The sequence below is a fragment of the Monodelphis domestica genome, chromosome 4 (genome assembly GCF_027887165.1).
Source record: "Monodelphis domestica isolate mMonDom1 chromosome 4, mMonDom1.pri, whole genome shotgun sequence".
In the NCBI taxonomy this organism is placed as follows: domain Eukaryota; kingdom Metazoa; phylum Chordata; class Mammalia; order Didelphimorphia; family Didelphidae; genus Monodelphis; species Monodelphis domestica.
In genome coordinates, this window is record NC_077230.1 from 221,372,199 (window position 1) to 221,394,874 (window position 22,676).

General features: G+C 36.9%; 1 protein-coding gene across 2 annotated transcripts in view; it reads right to left on the bottom strand.

The window, feature by feature from the left end:
• The window catches only part of SATB2 (SATB homeobox 2), a 235,898-nt gene extending 213,661 nt beyond the window's left edge, over positions 1-22,237 (bottom strand). The window contains exons 1-2 of one of the 2 annotated variants that reach the window (XM_007494572.3): positions 22,151-22,237; positions 17,143-17,370 (exon numbers count right to left, since the gene is read on the bottom strand). In XM_007494572.3, coding sequence (XP_007494634.1) covers positions 17,143-17,311 — 169 coding nt within the window. In that variant the 5' untranslated portion in view covers positions 17,312-17,370; positions 22,151-22,237. Of the gene's footprint in view, positions 1-17,142; positions 17,371-18,658; positions 19,705-22,150 lie in introns of those variants that run through there. The other variant, XM_001379413.4, reaches the window with a different exon arrangement.
• Positions 22,238-22,676: the final 439 nt, after the last annotated feature.

Genomic DNA, 22,676 nt, shown 5'->3' on the forward strand with positions numbered 1-22,676 from the left:
CCAAAAGTTTGTATTTTAATTATTTGGAACACATTTTCCAGTAGAAAAAAAAGGTTACAAATAATAGGTTCCCTGGGGCAATCCACAAAAGCCCATTTAAATCATAAAGCTGAACTCTGAATGAATTAAAAAAAAAATTAGGCACTATTTTCCAATGCTGGGAGTAAAATGAAGAACTAACATAGAATTCTCCATCACATTAGTAATATTAGTCTGATTTGGAAGACAGAAAACAATAAAATTACATTTAAAAATTCTTTTCTAGGGTATAAAACTAAGTTTAGGCAAAACTTAGAAATAATACCAATCAATGGTATTCTATCACTCTTTTTGTACCCCTTAGCTTCTCCCCAAGTGAATTCATGCCACAAGACTTCTACTATGGCATCCAATTCAACCCTACTCTCCTCCCCCAAGGTATTTTGTTCTCCAAATTACCTACTTATTCTCTCTCTCTACCAACCTAGGACAAAACTTTCATTTTTCAGTTTCCTAATATCTCTATTAGGTATTAAGGTAGAATGTAATTTTATTGAATTCACTCACACTAAGGGGCATTATAACTGATAGCCACTTAGTTAAAACAAGGGGATCTCCTTTTTAAAAGGCAGATTCACAAAAGAGTAATTGTTGAGATTTCAGGCAAAATTTCAGTATCAAGTGAAAAAAAATTGAGGTTTGAGTAGGAAGTTAGAGATGATGCTTTCTTAGAAAATATTGCACACAAAAAAGAAAGAAAATGGAGATTTTACCACAAAAGCGGGTCAGTTCTGGTTAAGAACCTGGCCTAGAGTCAATAATGAATTGTTACTACTCTTCATAGCTTCTTCCCTTTAAATACACAGATCCTTCTAAAATCAGTCAGTCAATAAAAGTTTAAGTGCCTACAATGTGCCAGTACTAAATAAGCACTAGAGAAACAAAGGGAAAAGACAGTCTCCATTCTTGAGAAGCTCATAGTTAAATGTGGGAAACATGAAAATAACTATGTATAGACAAGACACATAGAGGATAAATTAGAAATAATCAATAATCGAGCTGTAAAATTAAGTATCTACTATGTGCTAAGCACTGTGCTTAGTGCTTGGGATACAAAAAAGAGGCAAAAGATTGTCCCTGCCCTTCAAGAACTTACAATCTAATGGGGGAGACAACATACAAACAAATACATACAAGATGTTTAGAAAATAATGAATAGAGGAAAGGCAATGGAATTAATACAAATTGGTGATAAGGCTTCCTATAGAAAGTGAGATTTTCATTGAGACCTAAAGGAAGTCAGGAGAGTCAGCAATCAAAAAGAAGTGCTCCAGCCAAAAGGACAGCCAGAGAAAATGCCTGGAACTAAGATGAAGTATAATATTCAAGAATGGAAAAGAGGCCAGTTTCAAAGCACCAAAAAATTATTTGATGGTTGGAGGGTATTAGAGGGAGGCCAATCTTTAAATACCAAAGAGATGATTTTGTATTTAATACTGGTGGCTATAAAAGGAACCACAGGAGTTTATTGAGTGGGGAGATAACATGGTTAAAACTGTGCTTTAGGAAAACCACTTTGATAGTTCATTGAAAGATGGACCAGAGTGGGGAGTGGCATGTCAGGTCGACCAACCAACAAATTACTGCAATAGTACAGGCATAGGTAATAAGTTCTGGTGATGATAGTTTCAGAGGAGACAAGGGGCATATATGAGACATGTTGCAAAAGTAGCAAGGGATCCAAGTTTGGAGGGGTTTTTTTCCTTCCTACAAGATTTATAATAGTAGATCTAGCAGTAGAGTAGAGAATAATATAAGGACAACAGTAAAATTTGTTGTTATGGATCTTTTGGAAGTAGATGTTTGGTCAATCAAGAGAATGCTTCTAGAATAAAACAAGTAAAATTGTGGAAAAATCCAAATTATCCCCCCCCCCATTGGCAGATTCACAGTTATTTCAAAATTAAGCCATAATCATCCAGCCCTGGTGCTTTGCATGTTATCAATTTTTGATATCTCATATCTCAATATCTACTTTTGGCACAAAGATTAAAAATGGTACCCCATACAAAGTATGTTCTCCTTTTGAGTGCTATTTTGAGTGCTACCCCTAAATTTCAACACCACTGAAGATAAACCTTAACTTATTTAAAGGTGAGAGGGTGCTAAAAATGGTCCCTCAGAAGATCAGGAGGGGAAAAAAATAGTTTGTCCTGTCACTTCATAGACTATAAGCAGGTATATAAGTAGTCCCTGCCCATTGATTCCAGTCACAGTCAACTAAATGTCTAAAATCCCACTGGTTAGAAATGAACTGAAAAGCAGTCAAGTGTAGTTTAAAGAATTTAGTATTAAGTTGCCTGCAGTTCTCCTAAGGTTATTTTCAACTTAGGCAAGTCATTGGACCTTAGAAATGACCACATAAAATCTGATTACTGTAAAAAGACAAAGTCTTCTATGGCTGTTTTTCAAACAAGAGAGTCAAGCCTTGACCACTTTGCCATGCCCAACCTGACCTAATCCAGCTCACAAGTCTCCTCAGCAAAATATATGGAGTTAACCCTGGGCTTAGAAACAATGAGATGTCCTGAAGTTTCTAATGCTCCGCACCATTCAATACAGGCTCCTATTTGGGTTGATATTAATAATAACAATAACAATTCTTTTCCTTCTCAAAATTGGTGTTCACAACAAGAATGTTGAAAATTCTGTTAGATATCTATCCAGACTTCAGGGGAGTACCTAAAGCAATTTATTACTTCATGTACTGTTAAATTTTATTTTTCTTTTATTAACTCTTCAGTTGTCTTTACACATGTGGAGCACTTCTGATGCACAAAGCACTTTGACACTGATATGCTTCTAGGCACTACAATTGGAAGAGAACCCCATTCTTGAAAATCATCAGTTCAACTCAATTAAAGAGTTTTCTACATCTTTTCTGAGGAAAGACTCACAGAACACAGACCCACACATGATCACTGATGGTCAACATGGTTTGACTTAGCACCAATAAGACATGCCATTACACTGATGGAGGAAACTATGGGATAAATTGTGCACTGGATTTGTGCTTGTAGAACTCCTGAAACTAATGGTAGTTACATATGCAACTCCATCTACCTCTACTCATGAACCTTACTAACACTAGGCTCTTGGATTCAAGTCTAGTAAATGGAAAGTGACCAAAGGAAAGTTGCAGAATACAGTTTAGAAGTCAACATAAAATGTAAATCTCTAACAGCTGTTCAAGAGTCCCCAGTTCAAAAATAATTGGGATTCTTTCCTTCAACAGTGTGGAAGGACACAATGCAATTCTTGAATAATAAGATTCCAAAAGGTCTATATAGTCTTATCCTTTAATAATAGAAATTCTGCCTTTTGTTCATTCTGCAAAAAAAGATTGAACGCTATGAATTCAAAGGGGGGGGGAGTAACAGAAGTGACATTAAGCAAAGGATGAAGCTAATTGAAATCCCTATGTATTTTTTTCCTCCCTTGATTGTGGGCTATTTGTTTACCCCCAATAAATAGCACATAAAGAGATCCACAATTAGAGTAAAAGTCCATAACAAGTGCTTTCAGATTAAAGTTAATTTGTTCCAAATCCAGGTTTCAGGTTGGCCTGGGTATTATTTCATCTAATTTAAACAATTTCACAAACAGCTTGATTAATTTCAATATTGTGGTAATATGAAAAGATCTGCTATACTTGGGTTCTCCAGCAAGGAATTAATAAAAGAGCCAAGTTTCTCAGTTCCAAGTAAGACAAGGCTTTAAGATTACCCAGTCTTCTAGTGGGGATATAATACAGCACAAGCATGTTTTCTTCTGGGAGTTAAACCCACCAAAATTATTAAAAATTGAGATCAAATGCTGGTACAAAATCCCGAAGGAAATCATACTGTAGTGAAGAGATTTTTATCAAATAAAAAAGTAGAAAATGAAGTTTTCACAATTCCAGTCAATGCAAGAGAATGCCTCATGTAAGAAAAAAAAATCTCTAATTAGATGCACAGACACCAGGTAATTTATTGATAGTTTATATATTTATAGAGGATTATCACTACAAAATGAAAGCAAGATTCACAAACCTTTAAACAAAAGAACAATTAAAAGCCAGTCTTTTCCAGACATTAAGAACAAGAGTGGATTCTGAGTTTTGCATCAGAAATCAATATGTAGAAAGATAATCTTAAATCAAGCTCTCAAAAGGACAAATATTTGTTGGCAATATGGATGGAGGAAGAATCAGAAAAGGGAGGTAAGAGTAAAATTACTGTATAAATATTCTCTGTTTCCCTTAGGGAATATTGGCATCTACGGTTTACAATTAAGGAAATAGTACTATTGTGACCTGTACTGGTTCAGTTAAAAAAATACTGCTTACAAAGGGAAGGAAACAGAAATATAAGTATCTGTACAAGAAGAATATGTTGAAGATCACCATATTCACATATGCAATTATACTATTAATGAATGATATTTACTTATGTTAATAAAAAAGAAAGATGAATAAGAAACAGTTTCTGACTTTGAAAAAATTACTATGAAAAAGTTAAATGTTCCTCTCTACTTTATGATTCTAAAAGATCTTATTTTTTCTTCCATAGGTTTATTTTCCCAGGAAGGGAGAAATAGTATTCTTTAAGAAATAAACAAATAGAAGAATACGCCTGTGAAAAAATTAGCAGTATTCAAAATCTCTTAAAATTCTATTTTTATCCTAAATTGACTTAGTGGTACAGTTTTTACCATCCCTGATACAAAGAAAGGTACTACTTTTTGCTACTAAATTTGAAACAAGTCACCAAAAACTGAGACAATTTGTTAGCTAAGAACAAAAAAGAAGGGCAAGTCTTTATCCTAAAGAGAAAAAAACTTACTAAGTCCTTATCATAGAGGCACTAGCTAGAGAATACTCTAGCTCAAACTTTGCAGGGTCCTAAGTTCAAAATATTTAAAGATCAAAAAATTACCTTATTTCCTTCAAATTCATGGCATTTGACGATTTTCTAACCTTTTAACAATTTAAAAATAGATAATAGGTAGAGGATAGATAGATAGACAGATAAGAAAACTATACAAATTGCAAAACAATAAGATAAAAAGGCAAAATCTCTTTTAAAAAATTATTTGGGGTCATAAAAGATTTATTTTTGTGCTCATATACGTTTACTATGCTTATTGAGCTCTACTGTGGCCCAAAAATGCCTTTTCAGTATCTATAATGATGAAACAGTTAGCCATGTTACCTTAATGCCATTTTGTTTAATTTACTATTATAGATTCAGTCATAGAAAAGAGATTCTTTACATAAAATGCCTATAGGACATAACTTTAAAATACAAATCCAAGATACAAAATGATAAACTAAAATAGACCATAATTTTCCATTTTTGGAGAATAAACCTGATGATATTATTTATGCTTAAGACCAACTGACTATAAGAAAGTTGGCTTTATCACATGGTTATATCAAAGTAGAGTGAAAAACTATTTCAGAGAGCCTGACTATCAGTTTCTCCCAAATTTACTTTCAAGTTATGCATCAATATTTAGTATAATTATGTTTGACATAATATAAGTTGTTGGCAGTTAACTTGTTTATAATAAATGCTGAGTTTGGGTATATGGACTATATTTCAGCCTTATAAATATCAAACACAAACCTACAACAGTTCCATTATGGGGCTGAGAATCATTTTGCTGTAAATCTTTTTATTTGGGGCCTGGGGAATTACTTTGCGGCTTGTTTTTTACTAACTACTTGGAACAGTGTGAAAAGAGTTACATTTATACACCAACCAAGTGTTAATTGGAATTCTATACATTAAACAGAAGATTGCATAGTGTCCATCACAAACATACAGGCCTGCCCCAAATAGCTCACAGCAGCCAAAAATTTTGGTAAAGTCACAGCATTTTTTTCCTACAGTCCCTACACTTTTCAAAGCCAGAACTAATGGATATTTGTGACAGTACAGGAAGTCTTTCACTGTTGTTGTTGTTTTTTAATCCTACTCTTTGGGTCTTTATAAATTGGTTGTAAAAGACTGCTTCAGGCTCCAACTTGAGGTCTGAGATTGTGAAAGGAGGTTTATTTTGAGGGGAAGAATCAGGTGGTAGGGGCAGAGGGTTGAAGGGATATCATATCTATCTATCACTCTTAAATTATAGTATTTTTAGTTATTGATTTATAGCAAAGAAAATCAGGAGCAATTTGTTCATCCTACTAAAACTATCTTCAAGGTTTTAAAGCATACTAAGTTTCCAGTGAGATCTTAATTCCTTTTGTAGGGGACTTCCCTTCACCCAAGGATGCCTTTTGGTCTTCTAATGTCCTCCCTCATGTCTATGAGTCTAATGTCTCATAAATGGAAAAGGTAAACTAATTCTTTATACTATAGAGACTTGAATGCGGAATCTCTACCCTGTAACTTGGGGAAAGCTATTATAGCAGCACTATTCACAACCTCACTCACCCTCTCCTAAACTGTCCTCCTTTCTCTTTGTTCTCATTTACTTAGGGATTTCAGAAGCTTTTTTTTTTCTTCTTTTAAACAAATGGCACAGTTTTAAGGTTCAAAATAATTCATAATATACCAATGTATTCTGATTCCTGATAGATCAATTTCTTCTGTCCTAACTAAATATCAGTATGGAAGCTCAGCACATAAATAATCTGAATCTGTCCCATATCCTTTGGTTTCTAACAAAGAACCAGAAGAATTGCTTGTTAGCTCAAAGAGATCATCAAATATATTTTTCTGTCAAATAATTTTTACTACATGAGTTCTTTGGGTTACAAATTGTCCATTAAACAAACAAAAAAGGATAGGTAAAAGACGAAAGAATACAAATTGTGACACCAATTACAAATGAAAGGCAGCAAAAGTACCTGAAAAAATGTATCTCAGTTGTTTGCCTAAGACTAAAAAAAAAAATTTTTTTTTTCATCAAAAGCACAAGTTTACAATGCAAACTTGTGGGAAAATGCTGAAAATTTCCCACTTTGGATTAAAATAGTATTTTAAAGTAGCTGTAGACTATTAATTTGTTTACTTAGGAGGGCAGTCTTATGTATGTATAAAAAAACTTTACATATTATTTGGCAAAAGATTCCCTCCACAATTATTAAAAAAAAAAAACCTGCAAGTCAAGTTCCACCCCAAATTAACATTTATGGTTAACTTATGACCTAAAAGGTGGAACCATTTATGTAGCATAACCTATGTAGTATTAGTCAATGGTGCTATGTTATGTAAATTTCAATGTTAAAAATAAACTTCATTATCAAAAGAATTTTAACAAAAGCATTACTAACTAGTCTTCTGATATTATGATAGCCACATTGTAATACAACAAGGAAGAGGGTGAGGATCATTGTTATGTTCCATGTATAGTAGTAGAAGTAGACACTGGGGACTGAATTCTGGAAAGGATATGGAGTAATTGTTTTGGACAGTTCTGAGATTTTTGAGGCCTCTACCAAAAATGATCAACTCTAGAGTCTTAAACTGTCAGACCAGAGAAGGGCTCACTAACAAGCAAAAGGAATTTACACACACACACACACACACACACACACACACACACACATAACATACCTGTTTGCCCACTGAATCCAAATTTGAGCTTCTGCTACCACAAAAAAAATGAAAATCATTTCAATACTATAATGTCTTCCCACTACCATGGCACCATGGGCAACCTCTCCAGTTCTTACTAGCTGTGTAAAGCTTACCATAACCCAAGTCTCCAATAGCTCAGAGTCTGTGTGAATAAATTAAGAAACACAAGGTCTAGAAAGGTGGAAAAGTGGTCACTAATTTCCTTTCCTCCTTCCTGTTCCCTAACAAGCTGTTGAAAGGGCATCTCTGGGGAGTGTCAGCAAGAGGCCCAACAATGTTAGAGATTATCAACTTAATGGTCCAAATTATTGCTGATGGAGCTCAGAGCCTGCTATGTCTCCGGTGACAAGTAGACTTATCCTGATATGGAAAAGTAAAGGCTTTAATTTCCCTCCCTTCATCTCTCAACCACCCCTAAGCATGTATGCTGAAGAAAAACAAGTGTGTTGCCTATTCAATTCAATCAATAAAACCCTTCTATTCTAGCCTTCCCCTTCAATTGGATCAGAAGTTGGGAGAAGCGGGGTTGTTGAACACTACATCCATATCTGGCTAGACCTTTCTCTTCCCTTGAGCTACAACCTTTGTGTGACAGAGGCAAAGCTTTTACTTAAATCAACAAGAGGTACACCTTGCTGGTTAAGCTTCCTATAGTTACCTCATAAAAAGAGGCAGGGAGATGATAGTAGATGAATAAGAAAAGGTAAATGATTCTACAAACCTGAATAGAAAAGCAAGACTAACAACCGCTTTTAACATCTCATTAACAATCAGTTCTCTTGGACTCCTTCAGTGACCTTCTTTATAGAGTCAGAGCTGGATGTTCTTTTCCACCAAACTGATTTTCGCTAATAAATGTGATAAAGTAAACTAAAAGCACTCCAGTTACTCTGCATCTTTTCTGAGTCTAAAAATTTGTACATTGTGTGACAGGTCCACCTCATTTTTCTTAATGATGTTTTTATTATTCTTTCACTCAATTAAAACAGAAATGGATATTGCATCTTCTGACTGTATAATTGTTATTGTAATCTGTTTTCGATCACTGCTTGGGAAATGGGTCCAAAACAACATAAACTATCCACTGCCTCAGAATACAAGTCATTTTCTTTTACTACAACACTTAAAGAGACATTTATCATGTGGATCTGAAAGCATCTTTGGATTATGACAAAAGCAAGTTCTTAGTAAGTTAGAATAATGTCATCTAATTCAAAGAATTTTAAAATGAGAACATATTACCTATAACTATGTGAAATGTTAAATTTTGCTCACTGTATTATGAATAATGGAAACACCTTGTATAGAAAGTATTATTTATTTTAACATGTTTAATCATTAGACATGGAAATTATGTTAATTGACTCCTTTGATGTTGCTTTTGAATTTGTGAAATGGTTTATGTTTTTACACATTCTGAAAATCACATTGAATACAAACTAAGTTTTCTTGAGTACAAAAATAATCCCTTAAAAGCAAGAAAATACTGATTATATTCAGTTAAAAGTAACCTAATACATTTGCTTCCCAATAAAAGCCAAAGCCAAAGAGCAAAATTTATCCTTCAAAGAAAAGAAAAATGTATGTGATTAATATGTTCAAATTCAAAATGCTATAAAAATATTTCTATTAATCACCTCTGTCAGATTTTAAAACTTTAGAAAACATTTGCTTTCAACAGAATCTCCAGGCATTTTTACCCTCATCTTGGTGAAAGTCTTCAGTGGAACAAAGGAAGACATTGAACTATATATACATATTTCAGTGACTGAGCAGCCCTTAGTGGACCCTATACAATTAATATGGTATGAAAGACATTCATTTCAGGTATATGGTGACTTGAAAGCATGTCTTCATTTTATCACTTAATTTCTTATTTCTTATGAAATAGCTACTGCTATTTCAAACACCTTATTCCATTTATTTATTTAAAATTGGGTATAATCAAATGCTATGCCAAATTTTTTAAATGTTAGTTTGACTTCCATTTTAGTAATCACCAGATTAGTTTCAAGACAAAGCTCTTTTCCTTGCAAGTGACCTTTGATTAGCAGCACCATTCCCATAGATGTCAATTTCAATGTCGTTTCTTTCATTGTACTTTAATAAATACACTTGAGTCCTCAACATATTAAATTACTCCTTCCTATATTTTATGTCTGGTTTAGGGTATAACTGCATGGTGACTGGCAAATAGTAGGCACTTAATGAATGCTTATTGAGTGCTAGGTTATTAACAAGAATTTAGGTAGTTGGTTTTTTAATAGCCATATTCTTGCTGCATTTCTTTTTCCACCAAATAACTACAATTTCAAGTAAGTTTAACTTTAGGAGTAGTCACCAATTAAAAAGGAAAAAAAACTGTTACCAAAAGTTTTACTTCTGCTTTTTGAAGACACCTCAATTATGAATTAATTGCTATCATAACAAAAATAATTGAGAAAAGTCCAACTTTTTTGGCTCTAATTGTGTTACTCCTTTCCTCTCAAAGTAAATAGATCTTCACAAATAGAAAGCCAGCCTGAGTTCTTTCACTCATACTGGTTAAAACAGCTTCTTTATTATTATTATTTTTGTTGATATTTAAATGTTGATTTTTAAATGAAATAAAATTTGTCATTTAGGACAAAATAATTTTTGACTAAAAAAACTAAAAAGTGATTTGCATCCTATGATGTCAATAAAATTTAGATAAGGTCTTTTATTGGAAATGCATTTTCAATACTTCACAATATTAAACATTTTATGCTAAGTAGGAACTATATGTATACTATTTAGAAAATAAACCATTAGAAAATATAAAAGGGAAATAGTATGTTTGGGTTTACAAACTATTTTCTCCCCAAAATCCTTACTTTAACTCTTTTTTAAATACATTTTAATATATATTTTAAAATATATTTTGCTTAAAGCATTTGGAGTATTCATCTCTTTTCAGTTATATGGTCAGACAATAAACCTTATATAACATACCAAAAGATGACTGTAACACCCCTAGATGTCTTGGAAACTTCAATTGCATATTACAAAAAAAAAGAGGACCTATATTTCACAGATTTTTAATAGGCATTCAAAGTTATTAGATAACTGTAATGGTTTCTATTATTAAGGAAAAAACTAGGACCATCCAAGTTATTATTTACTTTAAAATGAATTATTTATAAAAGAATTTAAACTAAAGGGCAAACTTTCTAACTTATTTTAAGCTAAACTAAAAGGTGTCCTATTTGTAACCATTTTCAGTTATTTCAGAAGTGATTTTTCATCCAAAAAAAAAAAGAGAGAGAGAAGGATAAGTATAAGGAGTTAAAAAATATGTGGGTCAGGTCCAATATTTCACTGCTGTTCTTATCCTCTGGGGGTAGAGATAGGGGATTGGGAAAAACTTGCTGCCAAAGCTTCTGAAAAGATAACTGGGCTGCTAATTTTCCTTTCACAAAATTTAAATTCTACTTATGCATCTAACACTGCTCATGAAATAATATGAAACAGTATTATATCACTGCAAATTGAGACATTTTTATCAAAATAAAGAGTAGCAGTGCCAGCGTTTCATTTGTCATTTACCACTTGTCACTTTTCACTGACAAACTGTTACACATACAACTTTTGTCACACACTCTATCTTCAAATATGTTCCAAAATGCCATTGTATCTCAGCATTCATGGAAAAAAAGGAGAAAAAAAATTAATGTTACCAGACTCTGACACATTGGTACAAAGGTGGGGAGAAAGTTCCATTTATTCACAAAAATGAAATTAAATACTTTCTGATTATATTGAGTACCACAAGTAATCAAGTACAAGTTCAGGCTGCTGTTTTTCATAAGAAATAAACTGAATGATTGCTATTGTACACATAGTATGTTGATAGTTATAAGTTCATAGGATTATAGGTAGAAAAGATTTCAGAAACCATCTATTCTCCCCTCTAACCACACACACACATACACCTCACCCTACTCCACCCCAAAATACATTTTACTGATGTGGGAACTGAAGACCAGAGAGATTAGAGAATTGCCAAAGGTCCTGTAGATAATATATATGATAGGAGAGATTTGAACTAAGGTATTCTAATTCCAGAGCCGTGTTCATTCAAATGTACTAAGCTATCATTATATAGATATTTTTGCTTCTTGGTGCATTTTTAGGTAGCAATTTAAATTGGAATAGTAAAGTATCAGAGGTAAAGAGTGGGCTAAGAAAAGGCAAAAGAAAACTTTTAGAAATTCTATATATTAACTACACTCCACTTTCAACTGAAAATGGTCATGCCCTGAAACTTCAGATAAAAAACAAAGGGGGAATATATTTATCAATGAATAATTTAATTTTCCTTCCAAATTCCTCGTTGCTATTTAGATGTATCCAACAATAACAAAGGATCTAGTAGAAGTATTGGAACTACACTAATATCAATAACATTTAAAACAACTGCCAGATAAATAATTGTCAATAAAGCTGCCTTTCTTCCTTATTGATGTAAATGGCATGTATCCTCATAAAGGGAAAAAAGAATTAATTAGCACTGGATATCCCAGCTGTCCAGAGCTTACTCACTACTATCTACATGCTGAATAAAATGACATTGGCCAGTTTCTGTAAATACAAGATATGCCTCAAGTGACTGCTAAATAGTTTTTTTTTTTATATTTCCCTGTGTATGATCTTGAAAAATCAAATATAGAATGGTCAGTGGGTTTCTCAAAATGGAATTTTTAGGTTCCAAGGATACTTTAAACATCAAATTATGCTTAGAACACTGAATGGGTGGATACCCTATATTCTGTCTAATGTGCAGTTCAATTACATATATTTTTAACCAAATATATCTTTATTTTAATAACAGGCCAAAGATTGAAAACACTTAAGGCTATTTTTCCACCTCAGCAAAAATACAGAGGATATGCTGGATGACCCTAGAGGCTCAGTTGATTCTAGTTAAGAGATCTAAAATAAATCCAGAAAGGGCAAAGGAAAAAAAAGACCTTTTTCAAAAAAAAAAAAGTCTTCTCTTTCTAGGAAATTATATTGAATTTCATCATAAGTAGAAATCAATATTATGTTCATCTTTTTGTTAAGAATAATTTGATGATGCTTTTTCGTCCAAGAATGCATTAAGAGTATATTTCCCTTCCACCAAGTAACTTATAAACACTCATATAGTCTTTACACTCGTATAGTCTTTACATAAAGAAAAACTTAACCACTACAAGAGTTACTATATTTACTTTACCTGACCTGATGGATGTGTAACATCTATTACTTTAATCCTTACTCCAACTACTTATAAGGAAATGTTCCACATGTAGACAATTAAACTAACTGTTGTTGCAGACAACATTCAACTCTAAATGAGATCCTGTCGAACAATCTTGATCACATTTGCTTCTCTATTTGAACACATCAGTATGTGTTACATAACAATTCTTTTTCCCTACAACAAGACAGTTATGTCTTTGAAAAGGCTGCATAGTACCAGAGAAAGATAGCTCAAGCACTTGGGGAACCTATAAAGGAATTGTTTGGACAGACAATCCTTTAACAAAACAGAAATATCTTTTTGAGAACTATATTAAATTCTAATTAAAGAATAAAACAAATATCAGAATGTCCATACCCTACACCTAAATGGATATCAATATATTTTTTAAACTGCAGCAACAAAATCTTGAAAAAGATGAAACTAAACAAAGTCAAAAAGATATTTAATGTTTAAAACTCTTTTGAACAATTAAATAATCTGGATTGTTCAAGTATTGTTGACAGTTTAAATAAACTCATATTAAAGTTACTTCTTTGAACCATTCATTAAAAGGATTGCAATAATAATGGAATGAAAAACAAGAATTATTAAATCTCTAGTTGGCCTATTTATACAATCTTGGGAAGAGAATCACAATGTTTTACTGTTTCCTCCCTAATACTTCATTGGCATTACTATTTCTATTCTAATTCATTATAATGAAGAATACATTTGGTACATATGCTAATATATTAAGAAACACTTTAATGCTTGTTTTTAAAATCCTTAATAATCTTTTCCTTTAAAAATATTCAGATTCACAAGTTTTAATCAATGATTTCACAAATATGAATATCCTAACCATTAATCATCCCTTTTTTCAAAATCCTTATGGAGTGAATTACTAACTGTGAGGAGACGCCAATTCTAGTAAGTGAATGTTACCCAACAGGGATATAAAGCTGTCAACACCACAGTGCTCTTGCTTGCTCTAAACTCTCTCCCAGGCTTCATATGTTTTTTAAAGGGATATTAGCCTTTTTTCCTGAGGACCCTCTATAAAACCTGCCAGTCATACACATCTGAGCACTTATATTTTATTATATACATGCTTTAAAACAGTGTGCCTAGATAACTACTGAAACATCTTGGAAAGTGTTGGATTAGACAAAGAAAAACTGATCTACTTTCTAGTATATACTGCTGACATTAGCCACACTGTAAACATCAAATTTTTAAACCACCTATAATAAAACAACCTCAAAGATACTGATTATATATTCACTACCTACACTAGTTTACTGTGGTCATCATAATAATGTTTCCTTTAAATATACTTCATTTTCATAAAAATTATCCAAAAAATAAAATGATGATAATAAACCACCAATTAGAATTTTTTATTTACAATAAAAGAAAATGCACATGGGCATCTCCATCTCAATGCTTGTCAAAATCAGCAGCAAAAAAAAACATTATACTTAATGCAATGAACCTTAATATTTCTCCTTTTCTGGGTTTTTTTAACCCCATTAAAGTTGATTAAATACTTCAGTTCCCCTAAAATCTAAAATAATACATTTCACTCTCTTTTTGCACTTTTTATCTTCACAATATAGAAAAGATCACTAAAGAAATATCTAAAAGATGATCATAAAAGCTATGTATTTCTGAATAAAAATTGATAAGACTTCTAGAAGAGAGCTGAAGTAAAAAATACACGGTGGTAGAAATGTTCTTTATCCTTTAATACTAGGGTTCAAGCTTTAAAGCTTATTTAATTGCTGGGGAGATTATATTAAAAAACATCCCCAGATAGAATATTATAAATTTCATATAAATATCTGCATATTGCAGGTATTACATACTGAATAAAATGTAGTCTTAAATATGTGCAAAAATTATTTTAAAATGTACCATAATTATGCTGTATAGATTTGATCACTATTCTGTAAAGGGGTAAATATCACTTTAGTAGTGTATACTTCGGAACCTCATATGAATTTGAATTCACAAAATAGGTGATTATTTACAAATCCTCTTCAATAAGTACAACTTTGAAATGTTTTACAATATGAATAAAAGGCAGCAATTTAAAATAGCATTTTGGAATATAACTAGAATTATTTTATGCTATTTTGATAAGAGCTTTATTTTTAGAGACTTTAATTATCATTAAATCAAATATCAATATTAAATATTTAATTTAAATACTTTAATAATTACTGTTGTAGATATTTTAAATTCAAATGATGTGAATTCATTTTTATATTTTGTTTCCAGAAGTAACTAATATGTGGATAGTATTACAAAAGTCTGGGATAATGGAAAAGTACCAAAACAGATTGGTAAAACATATCTACTACCCTTCCGAAGACATAAAAACTTCCACTGAAATCAAGCTTATATCATATAATAAGGAGTAGGTACTATTAGGTTATTTTGTAATCCTTAATTTTAATCATGTAAAATTGAATGAGATTCTTCTCCTTTAAACAGGCCAAATTCAATCTGAACCTCTAAGGTAATCACAAAACCTTCATACATTTCTTTTTGCAAAGTAGAATTATAATTATAACTATAAAACAAAATTTATAGACTAAAAATGTTTGAAGTCACCGTTTTCATAAGGGAAGTAATTTTTTTTCATGTTCCCATTCTTTACTTAATCACCAGGACCCTGGGATATCTTATATTCTGTCTCAAAAAAAGTAATTTATTTTCCCAATGGTACTAGTGTATTACTAACATTTTCAAATCAAATTAATAATGGCTGATCACTATGCAATAGTGAAAAATTAAGACCTTTTATTGAATACAGTTTCACTGGAATACTTGAGGAAACTCAACAGCCAAGTTTCTCCGTCCTTCTCTATGACACTGGTCATTAATTTAATGCTACCGAAAATAAGAAGCCATAAAGGTATCTTACTTTATTAAAGTAAATTTTGAAATCATTAAAATCTTCATAGACTATATGGCTAAGCTACAGAAATTTAGGAGGTAAATACATTAAATTACCCACATAGGAGGGCAATTACAGAGAGGTAACTGACTAAAGTGCTATACTACAATGGAGTAATGTGGGATTGGTGATGGTAAAATAAGTAACAAGTCCTTTTATCCACATTCACAATTTAGTTGTTTCTTTACTTTTTATAAAAGAACTGACAATTAAATCATCCACTTAGAAACACACAATCTGGACATCTACAACAAAGCCAATAAAATTCCACCCTTTTCCATCAGCTTATGCCTTCTAACATCCCCTCCCAAAGAATATCATGCAATAATTGTTTTGATTGAATTATTGACTAAAAGAAAAAGAGGGGGAAATGAAACTATAATAGCAGTGAGCTGCATCTTAAAGCACTCAGAGTTTCAAGCCAAACAGAATTTGATGTCTAGAAATGACATACAAATTATAGAAATTAAAAAAAAATTAATAAACAATTACTCCCAAGAGCTCCCTTAACAAAGATAGGCCCTGGTGTATTTGGCTTTTTTTCAGGCTACTTTTCCTCATTCAAATGTAGAGGAACTATATTTATAAGCAAAACACTACCATAGATTTTCTTCAAATGAAAATTTCAAGAATGAATGGATGTGCTTGATGCTTACAGTCCATTAATTTTAAAGGCCCTGATACAGTCTATCACTAAGTTACAAATTCATTATTTTAAAAGCTTCACTCATTCTCCCACCTCCCCCAGTAACTATTTGCACATGGGAGAAAGTACCAACAAGTATCCAGAGAACCAAAATGAAATAAAATACAAATTATCTGAGACCCATTTTTTTTTTCAGATTCTCAAAGAAAAGAAACAAGATTATTCTACCTTGAAGCATTGGCAGATACAAAATAAGGCTGTGGAATCTATTAGATTGATCATTACTGACCAGCAAACACTCCCAAACTTAATCTCTTCAGTAGACCCTTTAAGGCTCATGAATGGAGTAAAATCGCTAAAAATGCTCTCTAGGAAAAGCTAGAAACAGTTAGCTGGCTGTGACATAAACCTGCCAACACCTCAGCACACAGTGGCAAAGTGCCCAAAAAATGCCACCCTCTGGGTAAACCACTTTCTGTCTTAACTATACAGATGAAGCTGCTACTAGCTGATGAGAGGCAAGTGGGGCATTATTTAACAATCTGGAATCCACTTCCTGTAATCCTACACCAAGAAGGAAAGCTTAATCAACATGAACCCTGACACCCTGATGCCATTATCAATTTGCTGCCAGTCTGTTATGTGAACGTTAATACTATTGGATGGTTACCTCCCACTGACTTGGTCACGGAGCCATTGGGCCTCCCTCTGGCTCCCATGGGACTGCCATTCTGCTCGAGCCTGGCCACCTTCACGGGAGGAGGACCTTTGACATCAGGGCTGCCGCTCCTTCTATCTGGGCTATCCCTTAGACAGGGACTCTCGCTTCTCCGCTCCATGCTACTTTGACTCGGAGACAAAGTTCCCACAGGCAGATCGCAATAAAATGAGCAAGGACCTAAAGGGAAGAGGAGGAGGGGGAAGGAAAGAGGGGGTAAAAAAGAGGGAAAAACTGCTCACACACGTGATAGATGTTCAAGCCAGTTATACATTGCTTTACAAAATAAATACAAACTTCCTTCTCCCGCGTTAGCCAAATAAAGTCCAAGCTGCACAGTATATACAGCGCACAAGCTTGCACTTGTCAGCCAGAACTGGAACGGGAGCTTGTGATTTTACCCCTAAACTAACCCCGCTCCCTATGACTTCGTAACTGTGAGGCTGGGGCACCGGCAAGCTCCAGAGGGCTCCCAGAAGTGGCCCATTCATTGAACTTCGTTGGCATAAATCATTCCTGGGCGTGACAATCTCACCATGCTCGGGTGAGGGCGGGAGAAGATCTGAACTTCGGGAAAGACACTACACACACACACGCACACGCACATACACTGCAAGGGGGAGGGGTGCACACACATTCGCACATCTATCAAATAACCCGGTTGACCAGATGAAAGATGCACTCGGTGCTTCATGGTCATACTACGCCAACAGGGGGGCAAAAGGCATCCTTTAATTTTCAGAATCATTTTAGAAGAAAGAGAAACAAAAATAGATACAAACACAAATAACTTTGCGAAAAACCCAAATCTATAATAACAGTAATCTGCATTCAAAGTGCTTCAGGGTATTTTACCAGAGTAATCTCGATTACAGAGAGACTGCAATTATTATTTTACAACATTTTTATCTTCATCTAACCCTGAATTTAAGTGGGGAGGGGAATCCACACTATAGCACAAGATCAAAAATCATTTGAATTCATTGATGAAATGTCAGCCTACATAAAACTCATTCAGAAATCGCTCCAGAAAGTTTTCCTTGGGCTTTTTCACTTCCAACGTTCTCATCACCAAACCTGCAGGTAGCACCAATTATTATTGGGATGGGGATAGAGGAGGCCCTGGGGCGTGTGGAAAAGGGGGGGGGAAGCTCTTAATTAAACGGCGTTTACGTTTGCCAGCTGACTTCACAAAGTAGTAAAAACACAACAACAAACAGCGAGAAACACTCGCAGGAGGGTTTCACCAGTTGATGAAGCCGCATTGATAAAGATTTTGGAAACCAGGTGAGGGTGGAAAAGAGTAGGAGAGATGACTGAGGACAGGACCTATTCATTCACAATTAATTCTGCTGTTAGAAAGAAAAGGGGGGGGGGTCAAGATTGAAGTTATATCTGACCCGGAGTGTTTTACCGTAACTCATAAAGGATGGTTATACAGTATGAGTGTCTTATCTTCTGTACTTACTGCTTATAGTCTGTCTGTAACTTGGCTGAGCTGAGCTCTGTCCATGGATCAAAAGTAGAGAATCCAGGGTGGAAAGTTTCTTGTTTCCTTTTTTAACGTTCTTGTTTTCTTCCTTTCTGTTTTCTTGCCCTTTCCTCTTCCTCCAGTCCTAATGTTTTAAGGTCCTGGGTCAGGATGTCTTCTTCTTGTGAGATGATAGTGATGATGGTGATGTTGGTGATGATGATGAGGGGAGGAGGAGGAGGTAGAAGAGGAGGAGGTAAAGGAGGAGGAGAAGCAAGGGCTCCTCCAAAGGGGCAATAGAGCTCGTGGCCAAGGGGGGGGGGAGGGAAAAGGGGAGGGAGAAGAAAGACGAAGGCAAGGGGGTGGGGGGGAAACAGGCTTTTTCACACCTTCAGGAAGGAAACCAATACATAGAGAGAAAAAGCAGGGTAAATCGAGAGACCCGCGGTGGCCGCTGCTGCTAAAGGGGCTGCTATCTGGAGAGGAAGAGCAGTAGCAGAAGCAGCTGGAGCGGGTGCCACAATCAAGGAGAAAAGTGGGGGGGGGGGGGAGCGAGAGAAGGAGAGACTAGAGCGGCAACCCCAGATATGTCACTTTCAGTCTCTTCCTCCTCTGCCGCCAGCAGCAGCAGCAGCAACAACAGCAGCAGCAGCAGCAGCAGCAGCCCGAGCCGGACTCACTGACACGCCACAGAGAGAGACACTCAGAGAGGGAGATGATTATTAGTTGCGTTGAGTCATCAGGCAAAGTGAGTCCTTTTGGGTTGTCCTTGGTTTCCGATTTCCTCTCCCCCCCCCCTTTTCCTTTCTGTCCCCAGATCTAGCTCCTTCAAAATAATAATTTAGAAAGGGGAAAAAAGTCTCTGGGATATTTCGGGATCAAGCACCCAAAAAAAAAAATGCCGACCAAAAACTCCAATCCAGACTCCTCCACCGCAATGAGGGAGGGAAGTGAGTGGGGGCAGGGAGGGGGATTGGAGAGGTTTGGGGGGGAGGGAGAAAAGGGAGGGGGTACCCGCCTGGCAGGAAATTAAACATCAATCAATCAATCTTACATTGCGGAGCGACCCAACTGCACCCGGGCTGCAGAAGCGGGGGTGGGGGTTGGGGGTGGGGGTGTAAGGAGGATGGGAAAGGAGGAGGGTAAAGCTGGAGTAGATGGGAGCCTGAGGGTGAAGAGACTCAGGGCAGCCTGGAGAGAGGGGTAGGAAAGGGTGGGAAGTGAAAAGAGGGGTGGCACCACCGCAGCTGAAGGAGAAGGGGATAGACAGAGACACGGATCCAGGAGGAACCGAGGACTGGAGAAGGGATGACCCAGGACTAGCGGAGCTAGCGCTGGTCTCCGGTGCTCGGATCCTCCTCCTCCTCCTCCGCCGCCGCCGCTGCCGCCGCCACGCTCCGCAGCAGAGGCCGCCTCTCTAGGATTGCGGGGGGTGGAGGAGGCAACAGCAGCGACAGCAGCAGCCGCAGCAGCAGTGCCGGCGCCGAGCTCCACACCTCCCAGGGCAGAGGAGATCCAGACCAGCTCGCTTGTTTCTCGCTGCTTCCTTTTTTGTCAACTGCGCTTAGTACTTTCGACTTTGGAGATAGGAGGGCGATCACCTCCTCCCTCACCCTACCCTCCCCCTCCCCTCACTCCCCTCCAGCTCCCACCTACCCTGTCCGCCCGCCACCCCTTTCCTCCGCCCCTGCGAGTAACTTTTCCCTGTGTGTTTGGGGCTCTTCCTCCAGCCGGGAGCACGCCGTCTGGGGCAAGCGGAGGATCCAGTCCCCGAGATAGACACGTATGAATGTTCACGCTTTATACGGGAAATAGCAAAGTGTCCGAGAACAATAGCGGGTGACAGGGCGGCGAAGTGTTCTAGTTAGCGCCGGGCGCTGCTCTGGCGGCTTCCTCAGCTCCCCGGCCGTGTTGCGGCGAGGGGCGGCCGAGAAGGGAAGCATCACCAGGGGCGGTGGAACAGGTCTGGGGAGGCTCTATAGCGTGAAGAGCGGACACGCTAGGGGTGGGTGACTGGGAATCGTGACTAAGGCAGTGTAGGACTGCCTGAGGAGGCGGAGGGTGTCTCTCTCTCTTTTTCTCCCTACCCCCTGGGTTCTCCTCGAGCCAGCACCTCGAGGGCTCGGGCTTCCTCCCTGAGGATCGGGCCCGGGTGCTAGGACAGTTCGGGGGGAGACGAGTGCAGACAGTGCGGGGCTCTCGGCACCGCTCTGGCTGAAGACGCACCCCCAGGACAGAGAAGAGAGCTGAGACAAAACGAGGGGGCGGGAGCGGCCTGAGGTCGGTCCCCGAAAACACCCAACTGCGTCCCAAACTTTTCCTCGCTAGCTGCCTTTCCCAGGAGAGGTCCGTGTCCCCGCCGAGGCTGCCGCTGTGGCGGCTTCAGCCGTAGCTTCGATTTAAGGTGGAGCGAGCCCCAACCCGGGCAGGCGCTCCCGGCCAGTATTATTGTCTCCACTGGCCTGGTCCTCCAACCCAGACTTCCTTAAAGAGTGGGCACGTGGGCGAAGGGGTCCCGTCCCCAGCTAGAAGCCGGCCGGGCACACGCGCCACGCCGCGGGGGAGGGGGAGAGGGAGAGCCAGGAGATGCTGGGGGGAGGTTCCCCCTCCCTCCCGAGAAGCGAACTGAGAGAGCCTTCGTTTCCTTCATCTCTTTCTTTACATCCCTCCCCTCCCAGCCTGACTTCCTCCCACTCTCTTTCTCCTCCACAAGTCCACCACTTCCCCTGGGTTCCCTGCAGCCAGTGACTCCCAAAACAGACAGTCCCCCTTAAGAAGCTTTGCCTGTATGGCGGCGCCAGAGGGCCAAACCAAGTTTTGTTTAGGGAAACGCATTCGAGCGGGCACCTCTGGAAAGCCGGGTTAGGCTTTGGTGGGGTTGGTGGTAATCTCCGAACAAGGAGAGAGCTACGTTTCAACCCACAGTGCCCATCAGGGCAGCGCAGCGAGCTCTAGTTTTCCCCCACCCCCGGAACAAAGAAAGGGGAGAAGCTTTGTTGGAAAAAGAAAGGTCTCTGTGAAGTTCCAAGTCTGTAGCCGTGGCCCCCAGCACATCTGGCTGGTGCCTTGGAGGAGAGAGCCTCCAACAGCGCAGTTCGGGTTTGGGCCCCAGTGAAAGGATTGTCAGAAAAGAAATAAGTTGCGATACTTTTTTTTTTTAAACAATACCACCTTCTTGCTCCCTTTCCTTACAAAAATAGTCACAGATACAGTTGCAACTGGGTAAAGAACATGCAGAATTTGGAGTCCGTGAGAGCAGATTGACTGAATTGAATCAACCCGAGTCAGTACTTTAAAAGTTAACTTATTGACTCCAAAGAAACTATAAGTTGTATGACCAACTTATTCCCCCCCCCCCCTGTAATGTATCACTTCGGAAATCGGGTCAAAGAAATTGAACCAAAACGTCAAACTCTTATCAATCATACTGGATTTTTTTTCTCATTAATGCCTTAATAATGAATAATAATACACTCTTTCTTTTCTTACCTTGCTGATGATCTCCGAAATCCTCCTCCAGATCAATGTCCAGAAACTTAGGGAAGAATTGGTGATATTAGGACTTCAGTACTTCTGGAAAAAAAATGCAAATGATTTAGCCAGAATCTTCCCTGTCTGATTCGTCACTATTATTATAACTGATGATGCGGATGGTTGGAGCGATTCAATCCAAAACCATTAATGAGCTATTTTATAAACACCACTGTCGGAAGATCTTCATTTACATTTTTCGAATGAGATCCCCTTGCTAGCCTAAGAGGGTTATGTTGACAGCACTATTACAGGACTGGTTAAACTTCTATAAACAACACAACCATATTGTTAATCCGTTAATATTTTATAAAGTGTAAATATTTTATAAAGTTTTCCTGGGTACTAATGATTCTAAATGATTAAACCCAAGAGCAGGGTGATTTAAATAAAGCATGCAATTAAATGTACATGACAATTTTGTTTTTACTATTTTACATTTTAATATTTGTTTTCTCAGTGTTAGAGTGTCTCTTTTTTGAGC